The sequence below is a fragment of the Nerophis lumbriciformis genome, linkage group LG02 (assembly GCF_033978685.3).
Source record: "Nerophis lumbriciformis linkage group LG02, RoL_Nlum_v2.1, whole genome shotgun sequence".
Classification (NCBI taxonomy): domain Eukaryota; kingdom Metazoa; phylum Chordata; class Actinopteri; order Syngnathiformes; family Syngnathidae; genus Nerophis; species Nerophis lumbriciformis.
This window is the reverse complement of record NC_084549.2, coordinates 38,033,129-38,059,804: the sequence shown is the minus strand read 5'-3', so window position 1 is coordinate 38,059,804 and position 26,676 is coordinate 38,033,129. Positions and strand designations below refer to the sequence as shown.

Sequence of the window (26,676 nt, the reverse complement as noted above, 5' to 3'; positions counted from 1 at the left end):
GTGTATGTGTGTATGTAAGCTGGCATGCCTTGTGTTTGAATTTTTAGTCTTTCTTTTCACGATTATGATACAAGGTATTGTTGATAACTATACGAGGTGTGTCAGAAAAGATTCAGAACTGTTTATGTTGTTTACAGTCTTCAAAGCGAGGGACATAGAAGGCCAGGGGTTTTACTTCAAAGGGGACCGCTTGTCTTCTCAGCTGTTCAAGGTGAAAATGTATAGCAGAGGTCTTATGAAGGCATGGGGTGTGAAACAGATGGAAAATTGATTTCTGTTGCAGAACTAGTTCAGTCGTACCAGAGCACACATTACTGAAACAATACTGCAAAAAGGGCATGAGTACTGAGAGAAAGGAACCTCACAGTTGAGTGCAATGATTGAAAATATGCTGAGTCATCTTATGAATTTGTCACCCTGACCTATATCCTGTCATACATATTTGCACCAACAGGCATTTGCACCAGGAGATCAAAATAGTCAAAAGCTTTCAGTGAAATTCAGGCCAGCTGTTATTGACGCAGACAAAACAAGCCTAGAATATGTGTTTTGTTTTGTTGACAGGATCAGCCCAGTCATGAGTTTTCCTCCATAATGTCAGTTATTTGTTGCAATGTATCACCCATCACCTTATCTTTATGCAACCATGACAGCTTTAGGTTTAAAGTACATGAAGCAATCTTAGTTAATTGTTGTGATCGTCTCATCAGAATTATGGGGTAGAAAGATTATGAGGTCAAGTCTACCACTGACTTTTCACCTCAACTTAATTTAAGCTTAACTGACTTATTCTCCCTAAGTGTCATTGAGTCTTTAGGACATTACATAATCTTACTCCCTTATGCACAGGTTGCCCAGAGAGCAAAGTTTAATCTGACACATTTCACGCACACTTGACCCAAATGAAGCAATGAGGCATAAAAGTGGTCTAACATACTGAACCTGACAGCGTGTAAACGGGCTTCTGGTGCTTGCATTTGACTTGTTGTGTTGTGCCTGGTGATAAAGACACTGTATGGACTCTTATCTCCAGACCAATGCTCTTGTCAACAAGCGCACAAAGTCAAACAGCAGCAGTGTTTGTTCTACTTCAACTTCTGATGACTGATATGTCCTGCTACCTTCCCTACAATGTAAGTCACAGTAAGGCTAATTAGATTTTTAAGGAACAGTTCAATCATAGCCATGTACTAAAAACCGGGACAAGCGATCACAAAGATTGTCAAAGTTGCCACCTGTGTCTGAGTATAAATGCCTGCAAACTGAAAGGCTGGGCAGTTAATTTCCTGTGTACATTTCTTTTGAAGATTTACATCTTGGAAGCAATTAGGAAAATAAGCAAATAATACAGTTATGTGTTAAGTTAATGTGCTTTAATGTAAACCATGTAAGCTCGGTGTACGCTCGCACACCCACAGTAACAATGCAAATAGCAACTGATGCATGATGGCGAGTAAGATCATGTGAGTCAGACGAGTTGAGCTTGTGTGTGCAAGTGCCTGCGTGTTTTAAGTCTTTCAGATTTCTATGTCCCAAAAATTTTCTTTAACAGCCTCAAAGAGGATGTGAGCAGAACTTGAAAACTAAAAAGGTACACTACACCGTGAATATAAAGTTATATTCGCACGATTTGGGGGTATTCGGTTTTTGGGTGAAATTTTACAAGTCAACTTAAATCACTTTGAATGCACATATTTACCTGTCCAGTGTTTCAATTAGGAGTATCTCAATCCAATGTTGATATTGGTCCGATATCAGCAAAAAAACAAATATCGGATTATTATATCGGCTTGCTGACGACACAACCTAATTTTCTTCAAGACAAAATATTACAGATGTGTTAGAAGTGGTTGAAAACGACTTTATTAAAATCGAAAGATGGTTTGATGTTAATAGATTATCCTTGAATACTAGTAGAAGTAAATGTATGATTTTTTTGCAGTAGTAGGAAAAGTGTGGATGCCTCATTATATGTCCAAGGAGTTGAGATTCAAAGAACAAAAGAGATCAAGTTTTCGGATGCACTGATTGATAGAAATGTGTAATGGAAGTCACATATGAACTATACAGAATTAAAATATCTAAAAATATTGCTATTTTGCACAAGGGGAAATAAATGCTTAATCAAAAAGCGATGTATATTTTGTATACCTCCTGATTGTTCCATATCTGACATATTGTATTGAACTCTGGGGTAGTGCCTGTAAAACATTTAAATCCTATCTTCATTTTGCGGAAGACAGCCATGAGAACCATTACTTGAAATGCATACAGGGAACCAACAAACCCAAAATTCAAACAGGCAAACTCATTGAAATGTATATAATTGGTAGAGTATAATATCTTAAATATCATGTACTAATAAGCACATACAACAATTCTAAACAAATTTGGTAAAAGAGAAAGTAATTATAATTTAAAATGAACTGGGTTCTTTAATAGACTGAGATTTAGAGAAGTGACAATGGAAATAAGCTTTTCAATCAGAGGTGTAGTTTATGGAACAAATTTGATAGTGGAACAAAAGAATGTAAATGTATTTCTGTATTTAAACAAAATGTAAAAATCATGATGATGAGAAGATATGATGTGGAGTAAAAATTAATGTGTTCCTGTTTCTTTGTTTTTTTTTGTACGTTATGAAATAGAAATATTGCCTTAATAGTATTCTGAGTTAAACAACAAATGTAACTGTGTGAATAGGGGGCAGATATTATAAGTTTTAAGTTTATTTCTGCTCGTTTTCATTCATGATTTATTTTAATATCATGTTGATTGTTTTTTTTATTTGATCTTGAATGAATGAATGAGCGAAGCTGCCCAAAGATAGGTGTGCCATGCTTGTGGCATCGTATTCACAAATACTTGAGGTTGTAATTGCTGCCAAAGGTGCATCAACAAAGTATTGAGCAAAGGTTGTGAATACATTTGTACATGTGATTTTATTTTTAATACATTTCAAAAAGCTCTAAAAAACTTTCACATTGTCATTATGGGTTATTGTCTGTATAATTTTAAGAACATAAATTAATTCCTGCATTTTGGAATAAGGCTGTAACATAACAAAATGTGGAAAAAGTATAGTGCTGTGAATACTTTCAGGATACACTTTATGTACCATCATGCTCTGCTTTGATAATTGTGGTCAGGGTGATTGTGGAGGCAACAAACCTCCACCAGCTCAGAAAGAGGCCCATTTCAGAGGGTGGATTATATAGGTGTGGTATTTCAGACATTGAATAACAAAATGGTCAATATCAGACGCTAGAGTCTATGTGTTTTTCCCATGTGTGAGTTTTCTATGAGTAATCCGACTACATCTCACATCCAAAAACCAAGCGTGTTCGGCTACAGAGATTCTAGATTGTGTGAATGTGAGTGTGATTGGTTGTTTTTTTGTATGTGCCCTCTCATTGACTGACAACCAGTCTAGGGTGTAGCCCTGCCTATCACCAGAAGGCACCTGGCATAGTCTCCAGCTCAGATGGGGACCCTATTGATGGAACTCAGTACATTTGTAGGTACTGACCGAATTGTGTTCGTACAATCAATCAATCAATCAATGTTTATTTATATAGCCCTAAATCACAAGTGTCTCAAAGGGCTGCACAAGCCACAACGACATCCTCGGTACAGAGCCCACATAAGGGCAAGGAAAAACTCACCCCAGTGGGACGTCGATGTGAATGACTATGAGAAACCTTGGAGAGGACCGCATATGTGGGTAACCCCCCCCTCTAGGGGAGACCGAATGCAATGGATGTCGAGTGGGTCTGACATAATATTGTGAGAGTCCAGTCCATAGTGGATCCAACATAATAGTAAGAGTCCAGTCCATAGGGGGGTCTACCTGGTTGATCCTGCCAGTAGCATATGCTTGTTTCAAAGATTAAGTCATGCAAGTGCAAGTGCAAACGAGTTTGACAACTGGGCATTGACTCAGTACTTTTATAGGTACTGACCGAATTGTGTTGGTACAACTGGGCATCGATTCTTGTAAAATCAAACAGTGTCATATTTGTTGCCTATGACGTCACATCGTGTTGCACACTAAATACTGGCTCAAACACATGGCAGGGAAATGAGCAGCAGTCAGACCGGACTCCGCTAAACTGCCTCTAGGTAATGTTGCAATTTTCCATGCCACCAAAGCAACGCTCAAATGTAAAGTATAGCTCCACTTTTCCAAAATTCTAGCCCGATGCTAATTTACACTTACTTTGCCATACACATGCTGCTGATTAGCATTAACAATTTTACAGAGTGATTTCGACATCTCCAAATTTGGTAATAAAAACTACAACTAGGATGTACATTACAATCAAACAGCTGGTGTGTAATAAGTACATACAGTACACATTGTCAGGCGCAACATAAAACTACACTTGCACATTCAGCTCCATGGCTCCAAGACTACTACTTACCGGTAAGGATGTGTCGATCAATCAGCCACCGATCAGTATCGGACGATTTTCATAAAAAAGTATGTGAACGTCATTGTCTATTAATGCCTTTTACTGGCAATAAACGCAGATCCCTCTGGCTAATATTGTGTTTATTTTGAGTCCCCTACTGACTAGCAAGCAGCTGATTGTGTATCTCCATTCACAGCGTGGCGATACTTTCCTATGTTAATAATAATCACCTCCATTACAGCAAATTAATTGCATTTCTTAGTATCTTAAGTATCAGTATCAAGTAGGGCATAGTATATGTAGTAGGACGAGGTTAAATATTAGGGCTGCGAATCTTTGGGTGTCCCACGATTCGATTCAATATCGATTCTTGGGGTCATGATTCGATTCAAAATCGATTTTTTTTTTCCAATTCAACGCGATTCTCGATTCAAAAACGATATTTTCCCGATTCAAAACGATTCTCTATTCATTCAATACATAGGATTTCAGCAGGATCTACCCCAGTCTGCTGACATGCAAGCAGAGTAGAAGATTTTTGTAAAAAGCTTTTATAATTGTAAAGGACAATGTTTTATCAACTGATTGCAATAATGTAAATTTGTTTTAACTATTAAATGAACCAAAAATATGACTTATTTTATCTTTGTGAAAATATTGGACACAGTGCGTTGTCAAGCTTATGAGATGCGATGCAAGTGTAAGCTACTTTGACACTGTTGTTCTTTTTTTTTTTTTAATAAATGTCTAATGATAATGTCAATGAGGGATTTTTAATCACTGCTATGTTGAAATTGTAACTAATATTGATACTGTTGTTGATAATATTCATTTTTGTTTCACTACTTTTGGTTTGTTCTGTGTCATGTTTGTGTCTCCTCTCAATTGCTCTATTTATTGCAGTTCTGAGAGTTGCTGGGTCGGGTTTGGTTTTGGAATTGGATTGCATTGTTATGGTATTGCTGTGTATTGTTTTGTTGGATTGATTAATAAAAAATTTAAATAAAAAATAAATTTAAATTAAAAAAAAATTATAAATAAATAATTTAAAAAAAAAAATCGATTTTTTAAAAATGAGAATTGATTCTGAATCGCACAACGTGAGAATCGCGATTCAAATTCGAATCAATTTTTTCTCACACCCCTACTAAATATGTTACACACTGAGAGCAAGCAGGAGCAGGCATATGCTAATAGCTGAGCTTGCTAGATGTTAAACTAGCTTGAAACAAAAGAAGAAAAACATACTGAGTGAAGTTTAGAGAGTTTAGTTGGAACCGCGTTACAGCAGAAAGTGAGCAGCTATTAACAGAAAATTAACAAGTAGAGTAAGAGTCCAGAGAGAAGCTAATATAACAACAACTGTTGGTGTGTCGGCATTGTCACAGTCAGTACAGATGATCGGATAGATCCATAAATTAGTGGTGTGGACACCAATGGTTTTATCAGTATATGCTCGATACAAGACCAGTTAGATAAATGTTTCTATTTTCTTCAAATACTTTTTTGTTTTTGTTAGGTTTACAAATTCAGAGAATAATTCCTTGGACACAGGAGAACTTTGAGGCCAAAAGGTTTTCAATGCATAAGAGAGTGTGTTTAGTCATTATTTACTATTGACTTTGTTTTGTTCAAACAACTGTTTATAATAAAAGAAAATAAGGAACTAGTTTAAATATTGTGCTGAAATTGGTAAACGGTCACCATAAATACACTAAAAAATGTACTGTTAATACATGTGATCAGTGTCGGTATTGGCATCGGCCCGATCTCACTAATGGATGATCAGTGTTGGAATCTGCAGCATAAATCTCCAATCAGAACAGCCCTTCTTCTGGGCTATTCACCTGGTATTGGATCGATACCAAATTTTGCAGTATTGCAGAAAGTGTCTAATATCCACCAAATTCATAATATCATCAGGGATCAGCCAAACATGCCAAAGATGAATAAAGCAGTGCTTGATATTAATGATAAATATTCACACTGTTAGTGAGGTGCACTCACTTGTGTTGCCAGCATTTTCAAATAGAATGACTCTGTATGGAGTACATCTACACTGCTTTCAAAGCTGTACACAGACTACTCTAGGTTATATCCAAGTTTCATTGTCCCTTGAGAATATAAATACAATTTGAGGTGTAAGATAGTACAGCTTATACAGACATCATTTGTGGACTATGGGTTCACATTTTGTGTACATGCCTAACAACATTTCTGAGAGTAAAAAGTCTAACTTTTACAGGGCTACACGTGTACCACTCAAAATAATGAGCCTGATAAAGCTTCTCCAGTGAATTTACTCTCTAATCCTAATTTAAATTCCTGAGCCAAATATATGCGAAGTATTAAAAATGGCTAAAACCGAAAGGACAAGCATTTTTTGTTCAATCATTCTCATACAAACAGGACTTAAAGCGAGAAAATGTTCTCTACCACAAAGACATTAACACATCAATCACCTATTTGAAAGAGTAACAAATGAAATACAGTAAGCCATATTAATTATTGTCATCTCACATCAAAACATCCATACATGAGAAATAAATGTGATGAGGCAAAAGAACAACCTATACGTATGTTTAAGCGTGGACATATGAATATTCCTAACCTGCAAAATGATTCCTCCATATAATATCTGCGATAGTCACTGGTGGGCCGTCAGCAAGGTGAGCTTTACCTTTGTCGTGGTCAGTCCTTATCATATCCATTAAGGAATTCTCCAAAGAGTGCAAGCTAAACGCATCAAAGGGCCGATTCCGGTCCTACAAGATACAAAGAAAGAGAACAAGGGTCAGGACTTAAATTGCAATAGATCACAAGAACACAGAGTAGGTATAAGCAGCAATATTATACATGGAAATATACTGTAAAATCCATCACTCATACACGCGTCATCCATCATCCATTCTCAAATATTTGGGGTGCGTTGAGTTGTTAGGTGGACAGGCAGGCATTTCAGTATTAGTATTATAATCAGTTTAAAAATGCATAACCCTTGTTAGCCTGTTTTAAAAATCAAACAGACTGAGCAGTCTTGTTAGACAGTTACAAATTCAGTTAATAAACTTATCTTAAAAATTGTTTGAAGTTGTCTCAGATGTCGTCTCAGCTTATTTTATGAATGTATTTTCATAATCAGGTGATTGCATGCAATAAGTTATATGGGGGTTTGTACTAATAAATGTAATATTATCACGGTTCTCAATACTACAGTATTTAAAGGAAGTTTTTAAGGGTAATGCACTTTTTTTTTTTTTTAAATGTTCACCCCCCTCCCCCAAAATTTAAAGGGGAACTGCACTTTTTGGGGAATTTTGCCAACATTCACAAACATTAATGATAATGCATTCTTGCTCGTAAATAAACTGAAATAAAAGTCCGCTTACAGCGGAATCAATGGGAAGTCCTTTATTGCGCCCATAAAACCCAATAAAAAAACATCCAAAAGGCGCCAACAATACTCCATTTTTGACTTGAATATTAACCAAGTATTAGTGGTATTGTTATTATAAGCGCTAATGCAGACAAACTATTTATAGTGGCGCAGTGATCAGGAGCTTGCGTGCCAATGTTGACATGATCGACTGATCAGCTGCTTACTCGCTGCCTTGCTCGTCAACTTTATTCTAGATCATAAATCATGCATCTCACCTGGATACGAGAAGGACGAGGATGTATTCCGCTAGGAAATGGCGAAAACGACAAAAAAATACTTGGGTCTTTTCTTCGCTAGGATTATGAGTCATTTTTCATCTAAAAGGGTATATATGAACATCCTAGCAGTCGGCATCCTAATGACAGCAGACATTGCACAGTAAGTGATGTTTTATTATGTTTGCTAGCTCTCATAAAGTCTGCAGTGAGTAATAATCAGTGATGATGTGTAAAAAAAGCAAACGTTGTGATGCGTTTTGAAATTAATGTGCCGCGTATGCTTAAAATGAGCAAAGTATGTACATATTAAATGTTATTATAAATGTGCCCGCTACATTACATATATACTGACATCATGTATACAAAACCCTAATGGAGGTGTTTGGATGTTTTTTTTTATGGGCAGAATAGAGCGGCTCCCGTATGCTCTATTTTAAGCAGACTTTTGATCGCATTTATTTTAATATTTAGAATGCATAAAAAAAATACATCTGTCGTCATGTCATTCATAATGACTGTGAACAATTGGCAAAATTACCAAAAAAAGTGCAGTTCCCCTTTAAAAAAATTTTTTGGGGGAGGGGTGGAAAAATAGAAAAAAAAAATATTGAAAAACACTAAATTAGTAGCAGTAGTATCATTATATTATACCATATATATTATGTTAAATAGCACGACCCTTTCCTATGATGGTTTTGTCATGCTCCCACCTTTTTTCACCCGCCGAATTGAAATACTATTGAGAACTGATAAATATGGTAAAACCCAAGGTTGTGTATACTTTGTCATATTTCCTGGTCAAATTGAAGCACTGCTGCCATTCAGATGGAGGCGTGCGTGTTGTTCAAGCATGAATAAAGGCACTAATACTGGAGATTCGCCTGCCTTGCACTGCTCACCCCGGACACCTTACCTAGGCCTCAGTAAATCACTTAATCAAACAATAAATGAAAATGAGCTTGATAACTTTACCATCATCAATTAATTGGGCACGTTCGTGTGTGTTTGTTTTTTTCGTCTTTCTCTTTCAAACAGGGTGAGAGAGGGCTCATTCTGTGCATCGCTGTCACTTCAATCCCAGAATTAAATGAACACAGTGAACCCTCTTGTCAGTCGATCACAATGTTTGTCTCGGTAGGTGGAGGCCGGACTGCTGGATTATACACACAGGGTGAGCGGACAGAGACCCCCGCTAGTCGAGACTCGCTGGCGAAATGAACCATAAAGTAGAGATCGATCGATAGGCTGTTTTTAGGGCCTATCCCGATACAGATTATTAGTAGTCAAGGAGGCTGATAACCGATATTTGGAGACAATAAAAAAAAAACTAGCTGATTGCATTTGAAATAAATACTTGCTTTATTATCATGATATACGTATCATGATAACAATAGTGCCTAATTTGATCTCAAAATAATGTTGACAATAATATTGTTTATCGGCAATAACTTGTAGGACAATAAATGTATTATTATCAGCCCAGGCCTAACCTCACCTCACCTTTTTGTCAGCATAGGTGACTAAACATGTGCTGTATATTCTGTCCTTGCGTTTAACAAAACCTCTACAGACTACGTGACCTGTGAGCCCACTAAAGACGATGATGAACAATCAATACTTTTTAAAATGCAGCTGATCAAACGCCTTCTGTCTGTGAATGAATGCATGAGAGCGACATGTGTGTCAAAGGTGAGCTCGAGCTCAGCTGCATTGTTTGTAGACCAACACCATTGTTACGCTTTGGGCTGAGCATTCAAACGGGTTATTCACCCGCAGTCTGGACGCAACACTACCACCCAGATAAAAAACTGCCCACTTGGTACAAACGCTAAATACTTAAAACGCTGAGCTTTTAGATTTCTAGCCTTCCCCTTTTCTGCACAGCAGGCGCTAGGTCATCGAGCTCACTGTGGGCCTTTGTCCTAAACAGATTACATACTCTGAAGTCCAACATACAGACTTTACAGTTGATGCAGTAGACTATTTGGTATTTAGGATTGTAAAACCATACCTACTAGGAGTGGGACAAAATATATCCATATAGCAAAAATATCAGGAAATGTAACCATATAATAATCAATTCTCATTGTGTATCCCTTTTTTGCCGCTATAAACTTATTTCTAATTGTTCCTCCTGTGTTTCATGTCTTTAGGAAGAAAAAACCCAATGGTGCTATAAAAACTAGATATAGCTATAAGTTGTGTTTGTGTCCTTCTGAAAACACATATACACTCACAGTTCGATATAGTACAGTCCCAAATAATGCTATATATAACGTGATCGTGTCGTGGACCCCAAATTTTTGTTCGTTTATATCGCAGATTTTTTCCACCAAAGTCAATCGCTTTGTTTTTTCACCAAATTATGGCTTGTTTACAAACTTACACAGCAAATCTTTATGAAACATCTCCAAAAGGAAGAAATTTAAAAATTGCTAAAAAAACATTAAATATAGATCCAGTGGGGTCCAAACTTACTGATAGATAATGCCCGCCCCATTCTGGGGCGTTGGAGCATAATCCACCCATGTCACTTCACGTGGGGACACTATCCACCAAGCAGCTTTAGGCAGCCGAGCTACAAGCATAACTTTACCAACAACACACGCGCTAAGAAGACAGTAACATGCAGAGGTGTGGACTCGAGTCACATGACTTGGACTCGAGTCAGACTCGAGTCATGAATTTGATGACTTTAGACTCGACTTGACAAAATGTAAAGAGACTTGCAACTCGACTTAGACTTTAACATCAATGACTTGTGACTTCACTTGGACTTGAGCCTTTTGACTTGACATGACTTGCCACTTTCCCCAAAATCCAAAGCTTAAAAAGTTATTTGGGAGCGCTCCGTATTTTTAATTTTCTTCGTCTGTCTATCAGCGTGTTATTCCTGTCAGCTGGTGTGCTGTCAGTACAACAGCCAATCAAATTAGAACTACGTTGTTTTCATCACACAGCATTCATCCAATCAAATAGCAGGACAACCAATGAACAAGAGTTGTCCAACAACGTGCCAGTGATAAACAATTATGTTAAAGTTGGTTTCGTTCGGGTATAAAAACTACGACTTGGTCAACAAAAAACGAATTGCCGTACGCAAATCACGCAGTTCGAATATTACAGACGGAGACGCAACAACTTCCAACTTCGTTCGACATTTGAAGTTGCACAAAGAAGGGTAAGTTTTGAATGTAAGATAACGTTTATTGGCTAAGTAACGTGACTTTTATTTGCTGTGTAGTTAAATCAGTGAGGCTGCAAACTCACTGCTAACGTTATAACCATAGACATCTTATAAGTAGACGCAGCATAGAGCGCTACTGCCTACTGGCGCAGACGAGGCGCGGGGCCGCCATCTTGGAGTGGTGATCCGCTCCACTCAGTGCAATTCATTTGGCAGGAGCAATGAACTGTCAGCACATTTAATTCATTTTACCTCACTGAATACCACTGATTTTCACGCGCTTTTTTGTCATACGTGTGTAACAGACACATGTTTTGGCGTGTTTTATTATTCATAGTTTGCTTAACAGTAATATAATATTCTTATACGCTATAAGTGACCAGACGTCCGAGATCAAAACTGGGAATATAATCCCAGAGAAGGGGGAAAAAAACAGTAAGCTATTTTTAAGTTGAAGAAACAATATGATTAGGTTATATATACATATGCGTGTATCCTACATAAACAATGTATGAATACATTAGATATCTATATATCTTAGGGACCTATAGACTGTATCTCTGTTGCTTCAGCAGCAGAGAGTTTATTCTGTCTTGACATTTTGTATTGATATTTTCTATTACATTCTTCCCTTAAATGATAATGTTTGCAGTGATTGTTTTATATGTATTATTTTATGTAAGTCGCTTTGGATAAAAGCGTCTGCCAAATACTTAAACATATATAAACACCTGAAAGTCTTCATATCAGCTAAAACCACCAATCTGTTTCACTTGACTCAGAATAAAACCAAATTCTGTTTAACCCAACAATGTTAGTATTTGAATATTGTTACTTGAAGACTGATTCCTGGTTACAATTATAGTGTTAAGAAAGTATTGTCTTATACTTTGCCTAAAATGAGAATGCATCATAATCAGTAGTGGCTGGTGAATTTTGTTTTAGGTGGGGCTGAAAGTTTGTAAACCAAACCCCTATAGGGGCGTCATCCTCCCCCAGAAGATTTATTTGTGATTTTCACATACAAATATTGAAGATCTTTGATCCTTCTCAACTCTGTGGTAATATTATTTTCATAAAATACAACCAATAGTACGTTAATGTTAAATCTTACTTGTGAAAAGTAATCCCCCGATTCCTATTTTCAACAGTCCGCTCATTTGAGCAGGAAAACGCTGAACACCATCTTTGTTTTCTACCTTTCAACTGTCAGTTTAGGCTGCTCGCCGGCTCCTCATCAGCACTTCAAGATGGCGGGCAAATTGCTCACGTCACAGCAACCAATGCTGCGTCTACTTATAAGATGTCTATGGTTATAACGTCATTGCAAACACGGCAATCTGTTGCGTCCACTGCAGTTTGCTACCTTATTCATACTTTTTGTCAAGTGATTTTTTTTTAAGCAGGGTTTCATGAGGTACCTATACATAACGTTACGTTAGTCAATGTATCACACACAGTAACGTAACGTTAGTCAATGTATCACACACAGTAACATTACGTTAGTCAATGTATCACACACAGTAACATTACGTTAGTCAATGTATCACACACAGTAACGTAACGTTAGACGGCAGTCAGCAGCACCGCGTATTTTAGCCACCTACAAAAAGACAAACATAGTCAAATAAAGGTCAGTTAAAATGTATACTATATTAAGAATATGTGTACATATTGCATAGGGTCCTGACATCTAAAAAGTACAACTCTGTTCATTGTTATGTTCATATATTTGTTATGTTTTTCATGTGTACGCACACATAAACACACATACAGTATGAGATGAGATCAACGAGATAAGGTAAGAACAGGATAGAAACTGCTGTGGAACTAGTTACAATGCAATATGCCATGGAAATACAATGTTAACACTTTTGTGCAAATAAGTACAGTTGCACTTGTTTTTTTCAAATGTGTTTATTCTGTAAAGGAATGAGTTACATGTTTAAAATGAATGGTTAATAGTGCTATTTTGAAGTGCAATGTCAGCACTATCTTTTTCCCTGCAATTTCAAATGCACTTGTTTTAATAAATAAATACAGCGTTTTAAAAGCATACACAATCTGTGTAAATATATTAGTCTGTGGTTAAATGACTTGAAAGGACTCGAAACTCAAAATGCAGGACTTGGGACTTGACTTGAGACTTTCCAGTCTTGACTTTGGACTTGACTCGGACTTGCCCTGTCTTGACTCGGGACTTGACTCGAGACTTGAGGGTAAAGACTTGAGACTTACTTGTGACTTGCAAAGCAATGACTTGGTCCCACCTCTGGTAACATGCATAGTAAAAGTTCAAAAGAAAATGTTGTCAAGCAGAAGCGTAATTGCTTCACAGTTGCTGATAAAATCACAGCATTTGATAAAATCAAGTCTGGTATTTTTCAAAAACAAATAGCTTGTGATTTGGGCATAAACAAATCTAAGTGTTAAAAGAAGAGAAGCACTGGAAATACTAACTGCAAACATTAAGTGCAAATAATACAAGAGAAGCACTGAAGAAAAGCTCCGAAAATGTATGGAAGACTTTAATGATAGCATGGGACTAGGTCAAAAAAAGATGAAAAATGTTGTCTATTACTACTTCCATAAACAATACAAGGTATCGAGATAATGCATGTATTGCGCAATGCTGTCTTATTCTTCATTGAACTTGGTTTGGGGATCATTTTATTGTATTCTTTGAAAAAAAGAAAAGGGTAAAAAAAATTAGAATTTCCATGTAACGCAATTTTGGGAATAACGCGATCGGTATTTTATGGACCCCAACGACAGCGTTATATCGAACTTTAAGTGTATTCTAAGTTATTAACAGCAATACATTGCAATATTATTGTCATCATAAGCCATGTATCATTTATCATATTGTCTTGTACTGTGAGGTATCCTCACATTCTCAACCTTAACATCGACAACAGCAATGAATACACACCATCAGACTCCCACTAAGGGGGAATTATCAACAAAAGAAAACAAAAGTGCCATTTATGTGGTCGTTTGACCTTACTGCACCCAGCATCAGATTCTGCAATAGCAGTGTGCGCGCTGAAAAGAACGAGGCAGTAAAAGCCAAACACACACTCAGGACAAGGGTTTCTGTCTCTTATAGTTGTTCTATGGTCAAATGCAGAGAATAATTTCGCCACACCTAGTGTGTGTGTGACAATCATTGGTACTTTAACTTTAACTTTATATTTAAACAACATAAATCAACATAAACAAGGCAAATGTACACAAATCATACAGTGTGTGTGTTTCAACTGGAATTTCAAAGTAATCTGAACTACGCCCCAATCTCCAACAGAAAACAACAGAAAATGATTAATGTCTTTGGAGTTCATCATGTTAATAGACAACATATTCCATCTATTGTTTTGACACTAATGACACTGCAATGGTACCTTGGTTTTTCAAACACCCCTGTGTTTGTACGAATTGTTTATTTAATGAAAATGTTTACTAATTGCCCTAGTTTTCGTATACTGCCTCGGTTATCGTGCGGTCACATATTTGGCCTAACAAACCAGTCCATTTGCCTGCGTATCAAGCCGGAGTTTTACGAAGTGTTTTTAATGAAGTACGACTGCAAAATAAATCACCAGGAGGCCAAAGAAAGTTGTGAGTGTCAGCACTTTAATAAAGAAGGTTAGAAACACTATTGAATTCAAGAAATAACTTGTAGTAAAGTACAAAGGTAACATACTGTACATGAGGCTTTCGCCTCCTTTCCACCCTCACTGCTCATTGCTGTATTCTCCAACAAGTGTCTTCATTACAGGTAAACGTGATGTTAAACGTTAAGTCATCCATTTTAGTCATCATTTGCATGTATTTCGCATAGATTTGTGCATGTAAAACTACAATAATTCTCTGTAAAATGTGTTCCGTAGTAATATTTTTGGGGGTAATTAATTGCAGGGATGTCTCGATCAGGGTTTTTTTTTTGCTGATGATTCTGATGCAATCATCCTTGAGTGACGTCGGTTGATAACAATACCAATATCAATCAGTGTAACAATATTAACACAATATTTAAACTAGTTACTTATTCTCTTTTAATAAATGCAATTGTTTGAACAAAACAATGTCAATAGTACGCAAAAACTAAACAAAAAAACCCTAATATTTTTTTGCGCTCAAAGTCCTCCTGTGTCAAGGTAATTATTCTCTGAGTTCATAAACAAACAAAAACAATAGATTTTTCGAAAATAAAAATATCAACATAATCACTCTTGTATTAATCATATACTGATAATACTTGCTAATTTCCTGTTAATAGCTGGTTACTTTCTACTGTAACGTGGTTCGATCTGCATTTCTTCAACTTTACTAAGCACTTATTTCTTGATGTTGTCTGAAGCTAGCTTAGCGGTTAGCATGGCTTGTTTTTGTTGTGTTAAATGTTTACCTCGTCTTTCAGTGATAACGATACTTGATAATGATACTTAAGATACTAAGAAATTCAGTTTTTGCCGTAATGGAGGTGATTATTTCTTTAGTGGAGCGTCTCCACACTGTATGGAGGAGATTGGAGACACCTAATTAGCTGCTAGCCACTTGTCAGCAAAGGGACTAAAAATAAATACAGTGTCAGCCAGAAGGGATCGAAGGGATCTGCGTTGAAAGGTATTAAATGGCAATAGGGATCACATACTTTTTTCACAAAAATCGGCCAATACTAGGGGTGTAACGGTACGTGTATTTGTATTGAACCGTTTCGGTACGGGGGTTTTGGTTCGGTTAGGAGGTGTACCGAACGAGTTCCCACACGGACATATTAAGTAGCTTACCGCACGTTGTGTAAACAATGCACACCGAGGCACAACACACGGCATGCTAGCAGCGACCGGGCTATGACAACATGTAAAAGCCAGAGCTGGAAGATCCTCCTGCCTCGTTAAGATCTCCCGTTTGGGAACACTTTGGCTACGCGATACAACAACGGAGGACGGAGGTTTGCCGACATTGTTCAGCAGCTGCTTCTGACAACACGTCAAACATGCTACCCCATTTGAAGCGACACCACCGCATTCAAGCAGCCTCTCCTCGGCGAGTCAGGCAGGGCTAAAGCAATAACAAATGTTTTTATAGCAGCAGATTTAAGTCCATATTGCATTAGAAAATAGATTTTGACCCACTTCTATGGTGGAAGAACAATAAGCCCATATATCCTCTTACTGCCATGTTAGCCAGGCTGGGGGGGAAAAGAAAAGTTAATCTGAGGCTGAGTTGACTTGAAACTGTTTATAATGTTGCACTTTTTATACGTAGAAGAAAAGTTTTGTCATTTTATTTAATCTGAGCAACAATTTGAGGCAGTTGAAAAACTTATTTAGGTGTTACCATTTAGTGGTCAATTGTATGGAATATGTACTGTACTGTGCAATCTACTAATAAAAGTCTCAATCAATCAATCAAAAAAAGCATTTTATATGTAGAAAGGTTTTGTTAAGAAACCATTCTGAGCCTTATCTTACTTAGTTTTTATTTTATATATGTTGACCACATTAACCCTGGCAATCGACCCTGTGTGTATATGTATGTTATGCCATTGTTTACAAATTTGGTAAATAAATAACCAAAACATTTATATTTTGTTGTTTTCTTACAGTACCGAAAATGAACCGAACTGTGACCTCTAAACCAAGGTACGTACCGAACCGAAATTTTTGTGTACCGTTACACCCCTAGCCAATACTGATCGGTGGCCAATCGATCGGTAAATCCCTAATTAATTGGATATACATTGCTTCTCATAGGAAACATTTACCGTATTTTCCGCACCATAAGGCGTCCTGGGTTATAAGCCGCGCCTTCAATGAACGGCATATTTCAAAACTTTGTCCACCTATAAGCCGCCCCGTGTTGTAAGCCGCATCTAACTGCGCTAAAGGAATGTCAAAAAAACAGTCAAATAAGTCAGTCAAACTTTAATAATATATTAAAACCAGCGTGATGTGGGCGCGCATGGAATCGTATATCAACATGGACGGAGCTGCGTGAAAAAAGCCACCCGGCCTCTGCGCGTAAACTTAAACTTACCTTAACCACTCGCTCATCTTTTCTTCATCCATCCCTTCGAGTTAGCTTTTATGATGACGCCGGCTGGAAAGGTCTCTTTTGGCAAGGTCTTCCTTTTGAATATCACCATGGGTGGAAGTTTCTGGCCATTAGCATGGCAAGCTAGAACCACAGTGAAGGATGACTTCTCATTCCCTGTGGTGCGAATATTCACCGTACGTGCTCCCGTTGTATCCACAGTGCGGTTCACAGGAATATCAAAAGTCAGTGGAACCTCGTCCATGTTGATATCTTGTTTTTACAATATGCACGGAAAGTAGCCAGCTTTTCTTGAAAGTCTTTAGGCAGTTGCTGTGAAATAGTAATCCGTGTGCGGATGGAGAGATTGCGTCTTTTCATGAACCGGATCCCTGTCGCTTAGTAGGAGCCATTTTGTGGTCTTTACAGATGTAAACACACAAAGGAAATTAAACGTACGGTAATATCCGCGCGCTTTTTCTTCTTCTACACGGGCGGGTGGTTGCTTACAGTAGAAGAAGAAGCGCTTCCTGTTCTATGGGGGCGGGTGCTTACCTTGGCGGTTGCTTGCGTAGAAGAAGAAGCACTTCCTCTTCTACGGGGAAAAAAGATGGCGGCTGTTTACCGTAGTTGCGAGACCGAAACTTTATGAAAATGAATCTTAATATTAATCCATATATAAAGCGCACCGGGTTAAAAGCCGCACTGTCAGCTTTTGAGTAAATTTGTGGTTTTTAGGTGCGGCTAATAGTGCGGAAAATACGGTATTCGGTTTTTGTGCGATTTGGTTTTGGTCTGACCTTTTTGAACAGATTACTCACAAAAACTAGGTACCACTGCATCTTTAATTATCCAGGACTTCCCAATTCATTAGGGATTTAAATCTTTCTAACAGTGGTTAAAATGGTAGCCAGTCTATGGAAGAAAATGCAAAATAAGATCTTGGAAAACAAGTTAAACCACCCTGTTGGAGTACATTTTCTTGGCTACACCCTCAAAATCATTAAAGCACCTTCTGTTTTGCATGACCACCAAACACCATCGAGTCCTTTGTGAGTCATAATGAGATGTGAAGTGATACTAACTGCAAATACCCACCACTATCCCTCAATGAATCAGGGCATCTCCAAGATGCTCATGTGACTTTGTGACTTAAGCCTCACACGGATATGCTAAAAAGAATTCCACACATTCCCCACTCTTTTAGCAGCCGCCAACAGTACACACCAGAGTACACGGGACCCACTCGAGGCATTTGAAAAACATCAGTGGCATCTACAAGCACACCTGTCAGGAGCTCTCCATGTGACACTGCTCTCGGTTCGGCAGTTTCCCTGAGGCCCGCCTGTGTCCGCATGGGGACTGTTTTTAGTTTGGAACGGTGAAGTATCGCATCGTTTCCGCCTTTCGCCAATGGCAACAGCAAGTTTCACTTCAGGAAAACAGGCCAAGTTGACACGTGGCACCCTGACCTTGCATCCCAGTGATAACTCCTAATTATGGCTGTAATTGTTAAGCAGTTAGGTGTGAGGTGCGGCCAGGATGACATCAGTGAGGCCTTCTAGAAAAAATACCCTGTCCAAAAGATATCCTTCAGTGGGTGAAGGAGGGTAACGATATATATACTGATAAGACCATAGTGGTTGTAAAACACTGTATGATCGACATACTTTGTCTTATCTTGGAGTGGCAGTAAACTTTTTTTCCACACATAGGTGCTTCACTCATCACCAACCACAAGGAACATTATTGCAGCAAGAATACTGTTGATAAAAGATGCTATTTGGTTGCTTAAAAGAGCTAAACCAACGTTTCTCAACAGTTAGATTATTTTTGTGTATTTGGGATCCCCTTAAGTCCCGGAAATTTGAAATCAAACAATGAATGCATGGCGGAGATATTTTAAAAGAAAGCTCTTTCTTCCAAGCTACAAATTTGAAACTTTAGTGATATATTTTGCCTTTAGTTATGTCAGCGGATCTCTCCATATATACTAGAGGTTTACCCGAAGAGCTTCACACAAGTCCGCCATTTTTAGTCAGTTGTAGTCCAAATAGTGGTCAATAAGTCTCCTATTTTTTTAATCATCCTGTTGGTGGGCAGACTGGTTCGTACATGCACATGCATGCTAAAATCCTCCGCTGTTGTCATTTCTAATAAAAAGTAGTGTCTTCCGGGAGAGGAAAACGAAAAGACTGTAAAATGACGCCTCCACTAAAAAAACTGCTGCCTACTAATTTCCATGGTCGACTAATTGTGCAAGCAAAAGTTCTGACTAACACCAAATTTTGACTTACTTGTACGTAGACCCAGGTCCTATAGAGGGATTTTGCCTGAGCTAGCTAAGTTAGCTTTACAGTATCTTTGCGTTACTTCAGCTCTGTTTACTTTTGCCGTCTGTTCATGTTGACATGCTTGTATTCATCAGAATAATAGGTACTTTAAGTGATTATCTGTATGTATTATCTCCCCCCTTTTGTGACTGTAGTTCAGTTATTTATGTACACTTTTGCTTTGTTTACAGCCATTTAAGATGTAACTGTGAACCAAGGCCTTGTAGCAATGAAGTTTATCATCATTTATCAACACTACGGTAACAGTTTGTGCTTCTTTCAAATCCATATTTTTAACATATGAACGAAGACACATTTTTGCAAGAGCACTCAGCTGGCCTCTTATGTTGATTTATTTTTCAGGCAGCGTAAACAAACATAGGAAAAAAACATGGCTTGCCGTGTGAAAAGCCGGTCAGTATTGGCAACAGTGGCGTAGTCAAGTCTGAATTGGATGAGCCAATCGTAGAAAGAGCTCCTCAAACAGTCTTGAAGATGTTCATACAAGCCACCACAGTTTAATTAGGTACATTATAGCCACATAAATCTATACATGTATATACACGTTGTCAACCAGTGTATGTAGTAATATTAAATATCACCGTGGAGTATCCAAGTAATTTAATAAATAGGAATGCCTCAACATATTCCCTATCAGATAATATCATGAATGCGTTTGGATAGAAAAATTACTTATTGAATGTACTAAAAGCCTAGAAGTGACGTAATATTATTGTAGTGTAGTAAGTAGTGCTTACTTTGAGTTGCGTTAAAGCATGCTTGTTATGTCTTTGCCAGTGGATGAAACTGAATGTGTCAGTACACTAGGAATATCTTAATACCGTATTTTCCAGACTATAAGATGCTACTTTTTACCAACGCTTTGAACCTTGCGGCTGATGAAAAGGTGCTGCTAATCTATAGATTTTTCTTCGCTAACAGCCATAATGTTTTGTATTCAACAAATGGTCTTCATATTACCCGAACAAAGACACTGAAAATGTGTATTGTTGTTTGTGCTATGGCGCCGTCTTTTGGACGAGGCCACTCACTGCTGCGGGTTGAAAATGTACTTCCTGTTTTGTGCCTTAAACCGGAAGTATAACTGTCCATAGCGTTTCTGCTCGAAAGGATTCTTCATTCACCGCTCCAAGCAACGTTTGTAAGGATTACAATATAACTAAAACAATTCATACTTACTAAAACGTCCCATGTGTGATGTCTGTAGGAGTATTTTCATTCATATTTATACATGCTATTGTAATGTAAGCTTTCGTCTTCAGCATTAACAAATATGCTAAAACATTTACATGTGTCTGTGTTAGTATTATTAACTTACAATGGCATTATTTTTGTATTGTTTCAGTTTAGTTAATTCACCAAAACTTCACCATGGAGTATTGAGTCTGTTTAGCAGATTGGAGAGCTACCTTCCGCAGCTAGTGGGTCCATGACGATGACTTCTGTTTGGTTAGATCAGCTGTTTTACTGCCAAGTTACAGGCACCGTTTGGAAACAATTAAGTTGTGTAAATAAATATCTATAAAATCTTTCATATCGGTGTACATCTGTGGCTTATAGTCCGGTGAGGCTAATATATGTAAAAATCTTCTAAAATCTGGTGGGTGCGATTGAAATACCGGTGCGCTCTACAGCCCACAAAATACGGTGTTTTTTTATTTTCATAAATAAAACAGTTTATGGTTTGCTTGCAATGTATAGCTCATTAAACAAATCCTGGGATGAATACATTTGTCACACTATCTGACATAATATTGTAGGCTGTTGACATTTGATACAAAGTACAGTTGTACCTCGGCCTTCACTAAAATGTTTACCCAGTTTTCATATGTCGTCTCAGTCACAGCCAAACATTGTGCGTAACAAGCTAGTCTGTATCATTCTGCAGAATCGAGTGTCCAAACAAAGAATCCAATGTGTTGGTGACTCAGTCGCTGTTTTTTTTTACTTAATTATGTTTGCAAAATAATGGGGCCAAAGAAAGTTGCGAGTGACAGCTCTTTGATAAAGAAGGTAAGAAACACTACTGAAGTCAAGAATGAACTTGTCGCAAAGTCAAAGGTGGAGTCAGCAGGGCTTTCCTCTCCTATCCCCCTTATCGTTCATCGCCGTCTTTGTGTTCATAAAAGGTAAAAGTGCTATTAAATGTTAATTTATTCACATTGTTTTCTGCACGTACAATTACAGTTATTCTCTATAAAATGTGTTTTGAGTTGATATTTCTGGGTGTTTGAAACGTGTTAATTGGATTTACATGATTTCTTACGGGATTAAAAAACACAATTTAATGACCCTACTACAACAATGACCTACAGTGGTACCTCAATTTAAGAGTGCCCCAATTTGAGAGTGTTTTAACATAAGAACTGTCCCTCGGCTATGTGTTATGCTACAGATTTGAATTACAAATATCCCGCCATTAGTCGTCATATTTCAGTAAACCATGTAAATTCCGCCCAAAAGATCTGGTCTTCCTCGCTAGCATTATCTTATAGCTAGAGATTGAAAACAACGTTGTTTTCCAAGCATGGGAAGGAATAAAGTAATTCATTGAATTAAATAAATAAATCATCAAAAACAGGACTAATCGTGTTGTCAACTTGGCGAAGCATTTAGAGCAGGGCCTCCATACTTTTTCCACCAAGTATGGCTGGGGCCATTTGGATATTTTTTCATTTCGTAAAAAAATAAATATATATAATAATCTAAAAATGAGACATTTATATTTAAAAACTAAAGTTTGTGTCAGTTTACTTTTTGAAGCTGACAAAGCATATAGTTATTAGTTATTAAATCAGTATCAGTATTTCAGGTTTTTCGCATTACATTCCACCTTTTTTCTTACATTTTTACTAACGGGGTCAAATGCTAAATTTTTTAAATCAGATTAATCACACTTTTTAAACATTACACAACATAGCAAGAATAGTTTAAACTAACTTTAAAAAAAAATACCTTGACATTTTAACAAAAATGCCATTTTCAAGTCAGAATGCCATACACCAGTGGTTCTTAAACTTTTTCCACAAAGTACCACCTCAGAAAAAACTTGGCTCTCCTAACCGCTGCTGCTCACTGCTCTCTTCACCTCCCAGGGGATAGAACAAGGGGATGGGTCAAATGCAGAGGGTAATTTCACCACACCTAGTATGTGTGTGACTATCAGTGGTACTTTAACTTATTTAACTTAATGACCAACATTAAAATACAGTAGCGTAGTAGGCCTAAATCTTAATTGAACAGTTACACCGTGTTTGAATATTGAATTAAGTGATTATTTGGTGTACCATCAGATGGAGTCCGCGTACTACTAGAGAATCACTTCCATATGCAAACATTTTTGTTAATGTTTTACTATATATAATATATATATATATATATATATAAAATTTACTTGCTCATAACTTGGTAACAAAACCGGGTGTATTTGGAAACAAAATGTGTTACTTTACACACCGGTCAGAGTCCCCTCGCTCATCTTTACACTGACGTATGCATTGATCTGATCACTGACCATATATATATATATATATATATATATATATATATGCCACCTTTCAGGTAACCATCCAGGGTTAATGTACAGGGGCATGTGTGGCCAAAATAAATCAGACGATTAATCTGCATTGATACATGATTGATATATTTTTTGTTATTATTCTGATGAGTTAACCCGCAAAATTTACCAGCCCTATTTTTTACTGTTGTTTTTGTTTGATTTTGTTTATTGTGCCGCTGTCCAACAAAACCCAAGTTGCGGTACGCAAATGGCTCTCGAACACTTTGGACACATCTGATTTAGAGCGTATCACCGCTAGTCTGCACTAGGGTTGTACGGTATACCGGTATTCGTATAGTACCGCGATACTAATGAATCATATTCGGTACTATACCGCCTCTAAAAAGTACCGTTCTAATGTAACGCATCCAAACAACAGAAGAATAAGTAATTATTACATTTTAACAGAAGTGTACATAGAACATGTTAAAAGAGAAAGTCAGCAGATATTAACAGCAAATGAACAAGTAATTAATAATTAATTTTCTACAACATGTACTTAATAATTTTGACAAAATTATAGAATAGAAAATGACACAATATGTTACTGCATACGTCAACAGACTAAATTAGGAGCCTTTGTTTGCTTACTTACTACTAAAAGACAAGTTGTCTTGTATGTTCACTATTATATTTAAGGACACAATTGCAATAAGAAACATATGTTTAATGTACCGTCAGATTTTTTGTTAAAATAAAGCCAATAATGCAATTTTTTGTAGTCCCCTTTATTTAGAAAAGTACCGAAAAGTACTGAAAAGTATCGAAATACATTTTGGTACCAAAATATTTGTATCGGGACAACACTAGTCTGCACCATACCAAAGCAGAAAGAGCATACTGCCAGCCTAGAATGTTAAGATTATATCTAAACGACGGACATTTAGCGAATACAATATGGAGAAGCTGCTGATGGTGTCTTTGACAGAAATATACTGTAAAAGTCCACTCTCCAAGGTAAATACTGTACATTATTGTTACATTACTTCATAAAACTACTCTATTTGTTAGTAGTACATTCTATTATAGAACAGGCATTTCACACGTTAAAATTGTGCTGTTTTGGTCAGGATGAGAACCCTTTAAATGGATTTCCATTCATCTGAAAAGAAGACGTTGATTTGAGATACAAGTGTTTTGAGTTAAGAACTGTTAAGAAGTGTTTTGTTGCAGAACCAAATTGTAAATTGGGGTCAACTAACAGTCTCTAAATCCATCACATGACATCAATAATAAAGCAATGTTTCTAAAACCTTAACATTGTAATGATTTTGTTTTACCAATGTTGGTAAAACAATTAGTATAAAGTGAAAAGTGTTTTACCTGGAAAGGCAGTATGTTGCTGTTGTCCGTCCTGAAGGCACCGTCCTCATTCCAGGCCTTGGAGGTTAGTGGGCCAGGTCTTGGGAATTTTGGGGGTGCAATGACATTGCTGCCGTAAGGCTTTTTCATCGGGGATATGGGGTTCATAGGAGATGGAACTCCTATCCCGACGCCCGCTCTGCGTGGGTCCCTGCCTGCCTGCAGCACGCTCCAAGGGTTGGAGCCGGTGCTCCACGCCGCATTCTGGTGATTATTCCACGCCGGCGACGACGCTGAGGCAGACGGCCCCTTGGCGGCGTTCATGACGGTCTGATAAGCGTTTCTCTGGGGGAAGAGGCCCTGGCTGGGGCTGAGGGGAGATCTTCTCTGCTGGGGCTGCTGCACCGGTGGTTGAGACGGGAGGGCGAGGCCCACTTGCGAGGAGTAATTCCCCCCGAAGACCGTGTTGACGTGGTGGGGGAAGTTCTGGAACAGCATCGTGCCGTTCACGGAAGGTATTCCTTGGAAAAAAACATCATCGTTGGTGCTTCCCGTGGACCAAGTGCTTCCGAATGACGAGGGAGGGGAGTGAAGGGGTCCGCCGGCGTCCCGCGCCTGCTGGTGGAAGTCCAACCCGGGAAGGATCGGCGACTCCATCGACGCTTCGTCCGTAGTGCGGCTGCTCAGCGCGGATGCCGCTAGGCTGCTGCCGGCCGACGGGCTCTCCGACCCCGATGAAGACGACGAGGGCTCCGATAACGGGGTCGGTGTGGAGGAGGAGGGAGGAGGGTCTATCTGCGTCTGGTGAGCCTGGGCGGTGTTTTTGTCCATCAGTAAATCATCCTGCATGGTTTGAGGAGCTGGACAAATGAGAAATTAAAAATGACATATGTCACTATAGCCTTTATCATTCAGCCCTGTTTTTTTATTTTCGTTTTGGCCAAGCGGACAAACTTCTCGTGCTGATTATACATGCTGATTATTACATATCAATATGATGCTTAAATATACCACACAATACCCGAAGCATATGCATTCGCTCGACTTCGCCACGTCGCGTTTTCCCCTTCCACGCAGGATCTCTGCAGCTGCAATGTGAAACTGAATTGTGTGCGCGCATAGGACCTCCCCTGCATGTGTGCTCATTTGCATACGTCAGTAAATACAGCTGTCCTTCCATAGAAGTGAAAGAAAATTGCACCTTGACTCATAAAACGATGAAACACTGCAAGTGACGCATCTCGATTGCTTTATTAATAAAGCACATACAGTATATGCATCGTTTTTTTTGTAACAATATAAACACAGTTTGGTAGAAATAGGCCAGGTCCCAATGCGTAATAGATTTTCTTTTCGGCTTTGGCACTGAAGCCATGACATTTAAATCTAATATTCTAAATTGCTTTTCCCTGGCAAACACATGATGATCTAATAATCTGAACATAAACATATCCAACTGTACAGTATTAAAGTAATAAACGTCGTCATGCAAAGCAAAGACAGCAATAACGTTAAATCATGCAGCACATCGAATTACGCTGTTATTTTGAATGCGAGAAAAGAGGCAACTTGATTAGTTTTGTCAGACTTTAAAATGGAACAATCTGAGCTATGTTATGACAGTTAATTCCAATAACCTGCATTGCACGCACACACGTATACACACCCCAGCAGTTAATCCGCGTTTTCTCCCCAGAAGGTGCGCTTCCAAGGTCATTGGAGCAGCTTGTTTGTATCTATCCTCTTCCTAAACGCAATAGTGCAATGTTTGTTTCCTTTATCGCAGCAATAAAGGCGTGCCATACATGCCATGAACCTGCCTTTGCCTTGAAATCCCCCTTTAATCCATATGTGAGTCCCCCCACCAGCACGACATAAGCAGCATGCAGCGTAGTCGTTTTCCCGCTGGCCGTCGTCGAATTGGAATTACCTTTATCGTTCACCCTTATGGGACTCGGGAGATAAATATTATTTCTGTTCGAAATGAGTAAGACCAACCCTTGTTCCGAGGTAGTCGGCAGCAGTTGCCTCAACAGCTGATTGACTGCGGCGCATGGACAATGTCGTAGAGGATGTTGGGAGTTGTAGTTTTAAATGATACAAATCCCGACGCGAACTACAATTCAATGTTTTCCATAAAGCAAACATGTCGAACGTCAAATG

The 26,676-nt window shown here is 38.1% G+C and overlaps 1 protein-coding gene across 7 annotated transcripts in view; it reads right to left on the bottom strand.

Moving 5' to 3' along the window:
* Positions 1 to 26,595, bottom strand: part of cpeb3 (cytoplasmic polyadenylation element binding protein 3) — a 112,251-nt gene extending 85,656 nt beyond the window's left edge. For 2 of the 7 annotated variants that reach the window (XM_061962371.1, XM_072916200.1), the window contains exons 1-3: positions 26,444 to 26,553; positions 24,535 to 25,373; positions 7,027 to 7,180 (exon numbers count right to left, since the gene is read on the bottom strand). In XM_061962371.1, coding sequence (XP_061818355.1) covers positions 7,027 to 7,180; positions 24,535 to 25,362 — 982 coding nt within the window. In that variant the 5' untranslated portion in view covers positions 25,363 to 25,373; positions 26,444 to 26,553. Of the gene's footprint in view, positions 1 to 7,026; positions 7,181 to 24,534; positions 25,374 to 25,534; positions 25,580 to 26,179; positions 26,370 to 26,443 lie in introns of those variants that run through there. The other 5 variants (XM_072916203.1, XM_072916208.1, XM_061962380.1 and 2 more) reach the window with 4 other exon arrangements.
* Positions 26,596 to 26,676: the final 81 nt, after the last annotated feature.